Source organism: Myotis brandtii, unplaced genomic scaffold, assembly GCF_000412655.1.
Source record: "Myotis brandtii unplaced genomic scaffold, ASM41265v1 scaffold794, whole genome shotgun sequence".
In the NCBI taxonomy this organism is placed as follows: Eukaryota; Metazoa; Chordata; class Mammalia; order Chiroptera; family Vespertilionidae; genus Myotis; species Myotis brandtii.
In genome coordinates, this window is record NW_005371198.1 from 1164648 (window position 1) to 1179865 (window position 15218).

Genomic DNA, 15218 nt, shown 5'->3' on the forward strand with positions numbered 1-15218 from the left:
CTGTGTCTCCGGATCTATTTTTGTTCATCAGTTTATGTTGTTCATTATATTTCACAAATGAGTGAGATCATGTGATATTTATCTTTCTCTGACTGGCTTATTTCACTTAGCATAATGCTCTCCATTTCCATCCATGCTGTTGCAAATGGTAAGAGTTCCTTCTTTTTTACAGCTACGTAGTAGAAAACAGTATGGCATTTTCTCAAAAAATTAAAAATGGAACTGCCATTTGACCCAGTAATACCACTTCTAGGAATATATCCCAAGGATACAGAAACACCCATCAGAAAGGTGCACCCCTATGTTCTTTTCTTTCTTTTTTTTAAATGAATCTTCCTCCTTTTTCTTTACTTATTTGTTGGTGTTCCCAAGGACCTCTCCCCTCCTCCTTTTACCTCTCTGCTCCCCTCTCCTCTCCTGTTCTGCACTCCCTTCAAAGTCTCTCACTGAAATATAATTTCCACATTCATACTTAACAATTCATGTGCTGAAAACCTTTCCAATCGTATATCTGCTTAATTAATAGCTTTATGGACATTTTTATTTTCGATATCCCACAGACTTCTCAAACACAATAATTCCTTTAAACTGAAACCTAATATATTTTCTTATAAAAGATGGCCACTCAGTCATCCAGGGAGGAGCTCTAGAAATCAGTCAAACCAGATTTCTTGCTCTCCCTCAACCCTCACATTAATTTGGTCACAATGTCATCTTGATTCTACCTTGTACATCATTTTTGTCAAATCTATTCTTTTCTATCTTTCAAAAAGATGCTAGGTAAATATCAATAGTGAGGATAAATGAATTTTTACAAGTATATAATTTCTTAGAAATAAGTGGACATAAGCAAAAAGAACAAAAAGTACAAGGATGAGAAAAAATAGGTCAGCTCAACAGCAGCTGGAATCTACAAGATATAATTAGAGGTAAACAGATCATTCTGTCTCATTTTGACCACAGAAGCATTATATGACTGGCATACACACCTGGTAGAAAACCCGTTAGATTAAGTATTATCACCTTGAAAGGACAACAGAGTAACAAGAAAGTTTTCTTCAGACACCAAAACTACCCATAATGATGGGATAATCAAAGGAACCAGACAGTATAGCCTCATGTGGCCCTTGGGATATCTGGACTGTAAGATCACATCAGTGAATAAACTATGCAGGAACTTGGCTGTAGGAGTGAGAGGGGTCAGAATGAGAGGTTCTTGATTTTGGATAAGTTGATACATACAGAGAGTATGCTTGAGAACCTCTAGGATTCTGTTCATGCCTTGCCTTTCTCCTGGAGACATTGCCTCTGTCAGTGTAAATAAAGCAATAGAAACAACTTCAGCATGCCTCGACCTGGTGCAACAGCAGATCTCGTCTGGGGGGTGTAGAATTCCTCTTCACTAGTATGTAGTATTTACAATATACAAAATTTTGACTCATGTCTCATCAAAAAATGTTCCCTCATTCATAGTCATCCCCATTCAGTGCACAGAGTTAGGAGATGGTAGTGTTATTTGTCTGACTGTACAAAGCTAAGCTGCTTTGTTCACACCAAAGGCAAAGAGATATGGTTTCACTTTACATTGGGTAATTCACTCTTTCTAGAAAATTTCAACGCTAATTCCTTTGCTCTAGATTAATTATCTGGGGGAGGGATGGTACTGATTTGGGAGAATTGCTCTCAGCCTGGACTCCTTCATCTGACCCAACACAACGCTGCCTTAGTCATCATTCTAAAACACAAATTTGACCACTTGCTTTGTCATGCATTAAGTTCTTTTATGATTTTTCCACTGCTTAAAGGTGAACTTAAAAATTTTGGACCAAATAAGCCTTTTGAGCTTATTTCTCTCTATTGCTCACATAAAACTATGCTCTAATTGTGGGAGCCTACTAGAAGTTCCTGGAATGAGCCATGATCTTTTCCCTTTGTGTATGTAATTCCTGTTGCCTGGAATGTTGGCCATGCACCTCCTCTGCTATATCACCTGATAGCACTGAATCTTTTTAGAAGTCTCCATTGACCCTACAGTTTGGATCATGTACACTAATCACAACTCTTGTCACTCTGCTGATTTTTTTTATCTCCCCTGGTAAGCTCTGTACTTCTTCATGGTTAAGTCTGTCTTTAGTTCTGTATGTCTAACTTACCTAAGTGCCTAATGTAACATAGGTACTCAAGGAATAAAAGAATAGATGGACAAATGAATGGACAGAAGGAGGGATAGCTGAGTGACTAAGCTAGCTAGAAATATAAAAGGTAGAAAGAAAGTATATTGAAGTATCTTTACCAGTTGTCAACCTCCCCATTCAACTGTACTCTATAGAATGCTGCCACGATAGTCTTCTTAAAATATAGATAAGCTCATGTCAAAACTTTAATATACATGTAATAATATCCATTGGCTCTTCATCTTATAAATTACATTGGTCACTTTTTAATCTTTTCTGATCTGACCTATTTACACTTTCTCAGCTATTCCTAAACAAATACTCCATGATCCAGCCCTCCTACAGTTGGCAGTGTTCTCAAAACATATTAATTCATTTATTCACTTATTTCATGACTCTTTTCTAATATCTTCTTTAGTGCTAATGTAGTATTTTTATATTTTATCTAGTATAGCTAATGACTTGCTTTATAAATTTGACAATAATCTTAACCTCCATTTTTATTTTTCTATAATTTTAAAGTGGCTAGCTGAGAAAAGAGATGAAGTAATTCAAGGGAAAGCTCCTATCTATAATAATGAAAGCATAATATGCTAATTAGACCAGACATCCTTCCAGACGAACTTCTGGAGAAAGTCAGGCTGCAAGGGAAGCCCAGGTCCCAGATGCCAGTGGCTGGAGGGAACTCCAGGTCCAGGGTGCTGGAGGGAAGCCTGAATCCCGGGTGCCAGAGGAAGCTGGTGCTGGCAGCCGGGGGAAGGATGAATTTTGTGCATCGGGCTTCTAGTAGGGAATAAAGTTCTTAACAAATGTAAAGTGTTATGGAGTTTGGGCCAGATGCATTTTTAACTTTTAAAAAGCCTTATTCTCTGCTCTAGCTAGTTTTGCTCAGTGGATAGAGCGTTGGTCTGCAGACTGAAGGATCCTGAGTTCGATTCTGGTCAAGGGCACATGCCTAGGTTGCAGGCTCGATCCCCAGTAGGAGGCATGCAGGAGGCAGCAGATCAATGATTCTCTCTCATCATTGATGTTTCTATCTCTCCATCTCCCTTCCTCTCTGAAATCAATAAAAATATATTAAAAAATAAATAAAAAGCCTTATTCTCTTAATTTAGGAGGTGGTACTTTCACCTAGCAAGGTCCTCTAAACACTGTACAGGCTTTTCTGATTCTGATTCACATCCTCTCTGTGCAATAAAGCCACACCCATGACTGTCTGAAGCCTGTTTTCACTTGAGATTGTCTGGCTTGGGTCTGCCAGACAGCTCAGGGATAATATCCTTCAGATTTCTAGAAACCCTTTGAATTACCTAAGAGAGTCTTTCAAGTTGCATCTGAATTATCTGAAATGTTTTCATGAAGAATCTTATAGTCATAGCCTTGATTTGATACTTATGTTGAAGCCATGTCTTTCTGACCAAGCCCTGGACTTGATTTTTCACTTGTTTGAGAGGCCAGGGTTTGAGAAAGAGCTTTAGTTTCTACCACAAGTTCTGGTCCCTCCATATTACTTTTCTGTACTTTCAGACTCATCAGTCCTTTATTTAGCATGCCTCTTATAGTACCTTATCAAATGAGACTACTAAGAGCCAGCTGACACTTCCACATTCTGCCTGGAAATCTCATTACTTGTATACAAAAGTTCATTAGGTGCATTTTCCATCACTGGCGTCTCCTCAGGTGGCAGCTTTACCAACTGCTTCTCTCTACATAACAGGGATAGCCATTGTTCTAGCTTCCGAGAGCCGTTCTCTCAGTGCCTTTCCACATTTTATTTGCTACCCAGTTCCAAGCCAAGGGCACATATTTTAGGTCTTCGTTATGGCACAACTTATTTCTAGGTAGCTTCTCTCTTATCCTTACACATTTAACTTACCTCTTTTCAGTAAGCTAGCCTGAAATTATTCTCAAAACATGGTAGGGTGCCAAGAGAGGGAGTGGAAATACTCAAAAGCGTTTTCCGAACTCTGCTGGCTTCAAATCTGCTAGCTTTCTACTAGCCAAGGCAAGTCACAGGAACAAGCCCAGAGTCTAGGATCCAGCAATAAACCCACCCATTTAATGAGGGGAATTGGAAAATTACAGAGCAACATATGTGGATATTGAAAGGTTATTTATTGGTGTAATTAATAAACCAGTCTACCATACATATTTCAGTTAATCTTTAGCAAATTAGATAGTATTTCATTTGCATGTAATGAAGGAACTCGAAACTAAATTAATAGCTTTTACTGTGCAATTCTGTATGAGTTGTTTGAATTATAAATGTTAATATTTGCTATGTTACATACCATCTTCCTTAAAAGCACGTGGTTTCAAATGGGTCTTGCATACATTATCTGTAGATCTGAATTGTATGGTGACTTTACCAGAGGAAGATGAGAGGGGTATGTGAAATAGTGCATTTCAGTACTAAGACAAAAATAAAAAAGTAAAAGTTTGTTTCTTTATTCCTCAGGTGATATTTGTGATCCCAATCCATGTGAAAATGGGGGCATCTGCTTGTCAGGCTTGTCTGAAGATTCCTTTACCTGCGAGTGTCTGGACGGCTTCACAGATCCCAACTGTTCTAGTGTTGTGGAGGTTGGTAAGTGCAAGATTTACGCATTTCAGTAGTTATTCTCTTTATTTCCATGAGTGGCTGGCAAAGTTGGCTGTGGTGCATTGTAGGTATCCTATATAATAAAGAGGTAATATGCAAACTGACCATCATACTCTCACAAGACGGCTGCCTATGACCAGGCTGGCAGGGAGGTTAGTGAGGGATGACCAAATGACTGAGCAGCAGGCTGCATGGGGTGACCAGGCTAGCAGGGGGGCTGTGAGGGGTGACCAGGCCAGCAGGGGGGCAGTTAGGGGCGACCAGACAGGCAGGCAGGTGAGTGATTAGGAGCCAGCGGTTCAGGAGAGTGAGAGGGATGTCCGACTGCCGGTTTAGGCCCGATCTCCTGGACATCCCCCGAGGGGTCTGGATTGGAGACGGTGCAGCTGGGCTGAGGGGCCTCCCCCTCCCCCTGTGCACGAATTTCGTGCATTGGGCCTCTAGTTCTGCATAAGATTGCTGTATGTTGCTAATTAGTTACTCCTCTGTAGGACTCTCAATTTTATCATTTCCATTTTATATTTAAATTATATTTTATTGGTGTTCTTAATAAGTAATTTTAGTACATTTTAATGGTTAACACTATACTTTAAAGGCACTACAAGTGCTACTGGAATATGATAAATTTCTTATCTCTCCAATATTAATATACATTTATTCACATTTATATTCACAATAGAAAATCATGCTTAAGTCAATTTATTCAAATTCAATAGTCACTAAATAAAACAGAACTTATTTTAGCAACTGATAATATTATCAGTATTTTGTAGCTGTTCTAATTTTTACTTTTCTAACACTATAACTATATGAAAGAAACCAATATTCTAGCTACATTGTTCTTCACAGTCCTCTCAAAAAATTGCTTTACAGATACTAAATAGTCATTGATCATATTTCAAAGTGTGTGGGTTTTTTTCATCTGTGAAGTACTTCATTGACATGTATAATTATGAATTCAGGGTAACTTCCATAACTTCCAAATAGTTCCTCATTAAGAAAATAGCTGTGCTTTAAATAATTTACCACTAAGTAAACTTGTGTAGAGACTTTTCTCTCTGGTTAAAGATAATACCATGATTTAGTTTGATAGATTGCAATGTGTTTCTTTCAGCTCAATACCAAGAAGCATAAGAAGAGTCTATATCTGATCTATATAGGAAAACCAAACATGTTTTTCATTAAAGTTCTGTCAACTAGCATAAACCTTGGGAAACTTGGAGATTTCTATAACTTCTGAAATAGTTTTGAAGCAGAAAAGTAATAGTGTCTATAACAGCCGTGGGCAAACTACGGCCCGCAGGCTGGATCCGGCCCGTTTGAAATGAATAAAACTAAAAAAAAAAAAGACCGTACCCTTTTATGTAATGATGTTTACTTTGAATTTATATTAGTTCACACAAACACTCCATCCATGCTTTTGTTCCGGCCCTCCGGTCCAGTTTAAGAACCCATTGTGGCCCTCGAGTCAAAAAGTTTGCCCACCCCTGGTCTACAAGAATCATCTTTATGCATAGTAGGAGTCAATCATTATTGTTTCAATGAATGAAAGGATCCTATCTAATAAAGAGGGAATATGCTAATTGACCCTCACACTGTCACAAAGATGGTGGCGCCCACAGCCAATAAGGAGGGAATATGCTAATTGAATGCCATGCCCTCAAAGATGGTGGTGCCCACAGCCACACGATGGCGGCGCCTAGTCCCTTCAGCCCACTGGGGCGCCTGCCTCCAGAGTTTCTGTACCCTCAGCCCCCCAGCCGCCCAGGGCCGGCATGAGGTGCAGGCAATCCTTGGCTGTTAGATGCTCAGCCATCCAGGGCCGGCCCAAGGTGCAGACCAGCCTCGGATGGTGGCTGCTCAGCCGCCCAGGACTGCTTGAGGCTCAGGTAACCAGGGCCGGCCGAGGCTTGCGCTGCCGGCAGTGGCAGCAGCAGAGGTGTGATGGGGGTGTTGCCTTCCCCTGATCACCAGGTTGCCTCCTGCCCATAAGGGCTCCTGGACTGTGAAAGGGGGTTAGGCCAGGCTGAGGGACGCCCGCTCCAGTGCATGAATTTTCATGCACAGGGCCTCTAGTAATTAAAACCATTAACTTCTGTTTTTGGCCACTAGCTATTAGATTTTAATATGCTTTATCTTTTAAATGCCTTTTTATATTACATTAGTATGAATGTATTATGTCTAAAAAAGTTAATTATATATGACTACTGAAAAGTACCTTGTACATTAATTCATTTCAAAGATAATTCTTTTACAAGGTTTATATTAACTTGCTCCTATTTAAGATGGTTTGATACAGTGCCATAGAACTTAAACTGTTGTAACCACTTTAACCCAGTCTCCAAATATATACAGGGAGTTTTAGAGTTTAATCTGAGAATCATATGCTTAGGAAAGTCTATAGCTCTGAAGAAAATTATAGACATAAATATTTCTAATAGGAATATATAAATAAAATAAAAATTTATTTAGTTAAGCCCACTAACCCCAGATATGGCAGTGTCTTTGATTTGTAGTATATAATGCTCTTGTTGCTACTGTGAAAGAGTCAAATCTACAGTTGAAGAAGCAAATGTATTTAATTAATTTTAAAAACAAGTATCTTCATACAATTTTAAAAATAAATAATTGAATACTTTTGGTTATATTTTTAAACAATAATTCCATATTTACCATTTTATCAGCAGAATGATAGTATTAGCAACAACAATTTAAAAATTAAACACACTATAATATTCCATGTACTTCAGTGAGGCTTTGGGAATCAAATGCTTATAGAATTTTTATTCAGATTTATTATTATAAGTACCTCTGAAATAGGGCAGTTATACTTTATTATCTTAAGCAATACATTTTTTTGTGATATGTTTCAAGCAACCTTATTCTTCCATGAGGTCTACTTAGGAGTTCTTGGAAGAAATACATCCAGCTTTTATTTGCTTTACCATTTAGCATAGTATATTTGTTATGCCAATTGGTTTTATAAGATTAAAATAATATAAAACAAATGCCCTAAAAGTTTAAAATGTCTATAGTTTCTTAAATACAGCTTTGCTATTTTGTGAAATAATATTTTTAAAGGACGAGAGAATAGTAAAAAAAAACCATATTTTTTCAGGTTAGATGGTTCTTTGGAACAGATATGTTACCTTATTTGCATTTCTACTACCCCTTTCTCAGCTCCATATTTTCTTACATAGAATAAGGACATACTAAACCTTTATTGAATAAAAACAACAACAATGCCTTTGATATCTAACCAACTTTAGATTTTTTTCATATCTTAAAAATCAATGAAACAAAATAAAGGAAACTTTAGATTATTGAAGATTATCCTGTCATTTTAGTTTTAAAAATCTACTTCTTTTTGTTGTTGTTGTTTCCCTACTGTTAGGTAGCACCAGTGCAGAAAGCACAGTACTAGAATTTTATTTCCTTTAAATACAAAAGTTATATGTATTTTAATGTAAGATATTAAAAGACAAAAGTTAGAGCTGTCGCTATTGCTGTATTTTTACTTTCACATTAATCTCCCAAAGATGGAGGAGTATCTAAGGTTTTTCTGACCTTTTAAACCATATGAATTTTGTGATTATATGAAGTTCTAAATCTTCTTGTTTTTAATTTCTAAAGGAAAGAAATAAATGTGTCTGTATTTGTTTGGAAAGTTGTGTTGTGATCCTAATTTAAAATTATTTTTACTTTGTTCATTCTGTAATCAAACATACACTTACTTTATTATTGTACATTTGGAAAGGAGAATTTCAAATACATGCTATTCTTAGAGGTAAAAAATGCTGTTTGATTTTACCTCAAACCTCATTATTTTGTAGTGTCCTTGTTTTAAGTTCTTGATGCTACTGACTTCAAAAGAGATTCTCATCCCATTTTGTACTTTAATTCTTCCCTCTCAAAGCATCTAGTGTCAGATAAGTACAAAACACTTAACCACATCTCCAATCAATCCTCACCTCACTTACATTCGCATTGTATGGGGGAAGCTTGGGAATGTTGACTTGCTCAGATTTGTGAACTTTATTTGCTAGACAACATTACTTTTCTTTGAATTAATTCTTGATCTGTCTGTATATTCCAATATCCATCTTTTATCTCTCTCAGTTTCCGTTTCTCTCCTTCTCTCGCTGTCTCTTTCTTGACCACACACATCTCCCTTATACAGCTTAATTCTTGATCTGTCTGTATATTCCAATATCTACTTTTACCTCTCTCAGTTTCCGTTTCTCTCCTTCTCTCTCTGTCTCTTTCTTGACCACACACATCTCCCTTATACAGACCTATCTCCCAATCTCAATGCTCTCAGCTTCTTAGTGTTATTAAGACTCACTTCTGATATTTATAAAAGGCAATAGGAAGACATGTCTCAGAGAAAAGGGAAGTAAAACACCTACTACACATCCTCAGATTTGAAGACATTGGCTAGATTAACCAGTATTTGCACAGATGTACACATGATGCTAACTCATTCTCCAGGGGTCTTTTACACAACGACCATGAGATTAAGCCCCAGATTGTTTTCTAATTACCTCCTCACATTCCTGGTTAATTCTGTGCAATAATTTGGAGCATGCTGACACATTTATTTCATATAGAAATTTCCATTGCTAGTGAATATTCTAGAGTACACATATAAAAATATTTGGAATTATTAAATTTTTCAAGTTTCATGACATAATTCTCTAATAAACTAATGATAAATATAATATTTTACAACACAAATACATAATATATTAAAGTAACCAAAGAGAACAAAATAAGTGGTTGTAAGTCTAGTAAACTAATGATAAATATAAACTTTTACAATGTAAATACATATTATATTAATGCAACCAAAGAGAACAAAATAAGTGATTTGACTTAGAAAAATAAAATCTTAGCTTTTATTGATTCTTAAATATATATTGAGTACCTACTGAGTTACCTAAATGGTAGAATGCAACGGTAAGCAAATTTACAGAAATTGCTGTCTAGCTAGGAAAACAGAGAAATAAATAAATAGATAAAGATGATGGGTGTCGTGATAGGAGAAGTATACGGAGCCATAAGAATGTAAATCAGGTGTCATATCTTAAGCGAGGTGTCAGAAAATGCATGCCTACCTGAAAAAATTATATCTTGAGATAATTCTTAAAGATAATTTCAGTCTAACAGACAGAAAGCTAAACATATTCAAGACAGAGGATATAATTCTTAGAAAAGCCAGGAGATAAGAAAAGTCATAATTCCATGAGCTGAAAGAAATTCAGTGTGGCTAGAGCTTAAAAGGGAGAGACATGGAGGCAGCAATGAATTTGCAGATGGTGATGATGGCAGATTCTGCAGCTTTGCAATTGTTTTTAAGGAATTTGGACTTATGCTGAGAACAATGTACTTTTAGGAGATCACTTTCTTTGCCACATGGAGGTGGGGGGCGCGGGGCAATAGAACAGATTAAGGCAGGGAGACAATTAAAAGGCTACTGTGGAAGAACAGGTTAGACATGATGTTCTTGGCCTGGATCAGTGTTGTAACAAAGGGAATAGAAAGGAAAGAGTCAATAGATATTTAAAGGGAATAGATAATTATTGGTAACTTATGGGTTAATTGAGTAGAAGGAGTTTGGAGAAAGTAAAAAGTAAAGAAGAAACAATATCAGTTTCTGACCTGAGCAACTCTGCCATTTACTCAGATAGTGCAAATTGAGGATACACTGGATTGGGAACCAGAAAATGAAATGATTATTTCACATATCGGGTTCAAGGAACTAGCTATATTAGGTAAGAAGCCAGACATAGATTTTTAAGTTACAATTACACAGATATTTATCAATGCTGGGGAAATGTATGGATCTTCCCAGAAGCACAAGAACATCTAAAAAAGATGAGAGGACCCAGAAATGGAAATTGATAAGAGGTTTATCAATAATTAAGGAGTAGGTAGAGAAAGTTAAATCTATAGAGGAGACTGAGATAGAGTGGTCAGGGAGATAGAAGAGAAACCAGGAAAGCGTGGTACCCCAAAAGTTAAGGATAAACAGTGTTTGAAGAAATGAGTGGTCAGCAGTGTCAAATACTGTGAAGTTAATCAAAATAACATTTACATTGATTACATGTGACTTATGGATGATATTGCCAAGGTCAGTTTTGTTGGAATTTTGGAGAAAGAACTTGATTGTGGCACATGGAAGAATTGAAGTAAGATTTTAAAAGGTGGCTAGGAATACAGGAACAATTCATCAACTTGATAAAGAATGCCTACAAAATCTTTGACTAAAATCATACTTAATGGTAAGAAACTCGCTTTTCCTCTTGGATTTGAAACAAGACAAGGATCCTCCCTCTCACTGCTCTATTTCAACATTGTACTGGAGGTACTAGCTAATGCACTAAGATAAGAAAAGGAAATAAAAGGTTTACAGATTGGGAAGGAATAAATAAAATAGTCTGTTCACAGATGACATGACCATCCCTGTGGAAAGAAATCTGAAGTATCAACCAAAAAAACTCTGGGAACTAATAAGCAATTTTAGCAAGGTTTAAGGATGCAAAATTGATATACACAACTTAATCATTTTCCTCTATACCAGTAATGAACAAGTGGAATTTTAAAATACCTTAGGAGAAGCATAGAGGAGTTTAGGGTAGTGAATATAGTCTATATGATATTATAATGATGGATCCATGTCATTATATATTGTCCAGACCCATACAATGTACACACTAAGAGTGAACCCTAGTGTAAACTACAGATTTTAGACAATTTTGATGTGTTAATGTAGGTTTATCAATTGTAAGAAACGGTGGAGAATGTTGATAATGGGGGAGGTTATGCATATGTGGGGTGAGGGACTATGTGGGAAATCTCTATACCTTCCTCTATTTTTCTGTAAACTTAAAACTGTGCTGAATAATTAATTTAAAAATGGCTCTAATATCTCAGAGGAAAGGGGGCAGGAAGAGATTAATCAAAGAATTTATATACATATATACATAACCCATGGATACAGGCAGTAGTGTGGTGAAGACCTGGGGGGTGGAATTGGACGGGTGGAGGGGTCAATGGAGGACATTTGGCCTGACCAGTGTAGCTCAGTGGTTGAGCATTGACCTATGAAACAGGAGGTCAGGGTTTGATTCGGTCAGGACACATGCCCATTTTCGGGCTCGATCCCCAGAGGGGACGTGCAGGAGGCAGCCAATCTATGATTCTCTTTCATCAATGATGTTTCTCTCTCTTTTCTTCTCCCTTCCTCTCTGAAATCAATAAAAAAAATATATTTTTAAAAAGGAGCCATCTGTATTACTTTCAACAATGAAGATCAATTTTTAAAATGGCTATAATAAATATTCATCAATTTATTTGTTTAGTCATCCATCCATAAAATACTTATTGAGTATATATTATATGCCAGGCACTCTTGGCATTGATAATATAACCATTAAAAAATAGACTTTGCCTTCATGGATATTCTAATCAAACAAGGAAAAGACAATAAAGTATCACACTTATGCTAAGTTCTATAAAGAAAAATAGAGCCCTAACTGGTTTGGCTCAGTGGATAGAGCGTCGGCCTGCGGACTAAAGGGTCCCAGGTTCGATTCCAGTCAAGGGCATGTACCTTGGTTGCTGGCACATCCCCTGTAGGGGGTGTGCAGGAGGCAGCTGATCGATGTTTCTCTCTCATCGATGTTTCTGGCTCTCTATCCCTATCTCTTCCTCTCTGTAAAAAATCAATAAAATATATTTTAAAAATATAAATGCCAAGTGGTTTGGAACCAGTAGATCCTACCTTCCCTAATCCAAAAAAAAAGAAAAAGAAAAATAGAGACAAGTGTGAGGTATAAGAAGAGGAAGTATATTTTTTATAAGAATATTAGCAAAGACAGAGAGTAGTGTTCGAACAGAGAGTGAACTGAGATAACTTCCGAGCCCACAACCCAGGCATGCACCCTTGACCGGAATCGAACCCAGGAGAGAGGACAGTAACTGAAATGGGAATTTGGGACAAGGAAGGTTTTTCCTTTTAGATGGAATTGCAAAGTCATTACGATTCAGAAAAAATGACATAAAAACTGAGCTCGTGTTTCATTAAGAATAAACTATGTTAGATGACTCATATAGATATTTAAATAATATTTATAATAAATTTAACCTCTTAAAACTATCAGTCTGGAACCAAAGGACGGACACATTGGAATTTGGTAGTAATTTAAAATCTAGCATCATATTTACGAGAAAATTCAAAGCACCGATGTTATTGAGAATAATTCAGTACAGGATAACAAAGTCAGCATGTCATTTCATTTATAATTCTTTCTCTTTATTCTCTCTGTAGCTGCATTGGCTTCTGACCAGGTTTTCTTAATTTGAAAAATATTAATACACATGAAGGTGCTTTCTGCTGTTCTGTCCTCTCCTGTCCTCTTCTATCTATTATAGTCCATCCTTTTGCCTTTGATAGTTGGTATCCCTTTGCTACATGGATTTAGGTTCTTCAGATCTCATCACTGCTAAAATGTCCTCTTGCTTTCAATTCATTATGAAAAATTGGTTACATTGAAGCCATAAACATAAAGTATGTCATAACAATTTAAAAAACAATTTTCACTGTACGTCTTGCCCATGAATAGCCATGTTCATGTTTTATCTTTTAGAAGATGATCATTGTCAGGATATCAGGTAGTGTAGCAGAAACTTTCTAAAAGACTTCTTATCAGTGATCATGGAATACCAGATTGTTAACAAGCTTTAAGTGGGAACCTTGAGTGAGACTATTTTTAGATTTCTAAATTTTGATTACCAAATGAGAGATTTGGTCATTTCACTTCAGTGATTTATATATTAGATGAAATTATAATCCAGTTTGAACCCTTAAGAATATTTCTTGGAAGGATAACTCATGATTGAATCCATACTTCTAGAAATTATAATGAAATCTATTCTAAATGGACTAAAACACTTTCTCAAAAGCTACTAGCCATGGATTGCTAAGAATTTCTCAGTTAACTAGAGTCAAAGGGATTTATTATCAGAGTCATATCTACCTACTTTCTCATAATAATAAGGATTAAATATGTGTTCATACAAACAAATAGGATTGTACAGCTACAATGACAGAGTTAAGGAAAAAATTTTGCCATTTACTTTGCATACATTACAGAAAAGTAATTTTGTTTTATTTATGTAAATATTTCTACTATAACATAGCTAATAAACTATTAGTTTATTAATTTAAACATGTTTCTACTTTATTGTTAATTACAAGGATTAAATATGTGTTCATACAAACAAATAGGATTGTACAGCTACAATGACAGAGTTAAGGAAAAAATTTTGCCATTTACTTTGCATACATTACAGAAAAGTAATTTTGTTTTATTTATGTAAATATTTCTACTATAACATAGCTAATAAACTATTAGTTTATTAATTTAAACATGTTTCTACTTTATTGTTAATTACAATTATTAGAATTTGTTAACTTGTACTTCCTAACAATTATATATTAACTTCAGAAAAAAATACATAGAACATCGAAGAACCTTAGAAAATGTCAAATACACAAATCCTCTCTTGCTCAGAAGGAGGAGCTAATTTGTAGTAAAGCTTCAGTTTGAAAGAAAAGACAATGTAACACATTTTTTAAAAGTTGATATATACCATTTTACCCATTGTCTTTTTATATATATATATTTTATTGATTTTTTACAGAGAGGAGGGGAGAGGGACAGAGAGTTAGAAACATCGATGAGAGAGAAACATCGATCAGCTGCCTCTTGCACGCCCCCTACTGGGGATGTGCCCACAACCAAGGTACATGCCCTTGACCGGAATCGAACCTGGGACCCTTGAGTCCACAGGCTGAGGCTCTATCCGCTGAGCCAAACCGGTTAGGGCCCCATTGTCTTTTTTTCTGAGTGTATACCTTTCCTATTGCTAGGGGATGGATACTATTGTGAATAAAGTGATAGTGGATGTATATCATTAAGATTTTTCTACTTAACAAATCATCACAAATTTAGTGGATTTACACAAACATTTCCCGCACAATTCTGTGAGTAAGTTAAGTAAGTGACTGGTTGATTGGTGCTGGGTAGCAGAAGATGGCTCAGCTGTGATGGCTTTTCCTCATTAGATCAAGCTCCCTTACATAGTGGTGATGGAAAGGTCCTAAGAGAAGTCAACAGATCAAGACCCAACTACAAGCACTTTTCAAATCTCAGGTTGTATCACACTAGCTAAGGGCACTTTAATGGGTGGATCTGCCACTTCATATTGCAAAGGCGAGGACGCAAGAAGTGAAGAGTTTGTGGCTAGTTTTGCAATCTACCATGGAATGTTAGTTTTCTTCTTTGATTTTTTTAATGCTTTTTATTGGCAATGCAAGAAGTTGATAAAAATGCAGATATATGAATAGATTTTTATTTCTACATTTCTAGATATGA

General features: G+C 36.2%; 1 protein-coding gene across 1 annotated transcript in view; it reads left to right on the plus strand.

Annotated features, from left to right (window-relative positions):
- The window catches only part of EDIL3 (EGF-like repeats and discoidin I-like domains 3), a 404766-nt gene that overhangs the window by 122959 nt on the left and 266589 nt on the right, over positions 1-15218 (plus strand). Inside the window, exon 2 of the mRNA XM_014531211.1 lies at positions 4628-4761. Within this exon, the coding sequence (XP_014386697.1) occupies positions 4628-4761 (134 nt within the window). The remainder of the gene's footprint in view (positions 1-4627; positions 4762-15218) is intronic.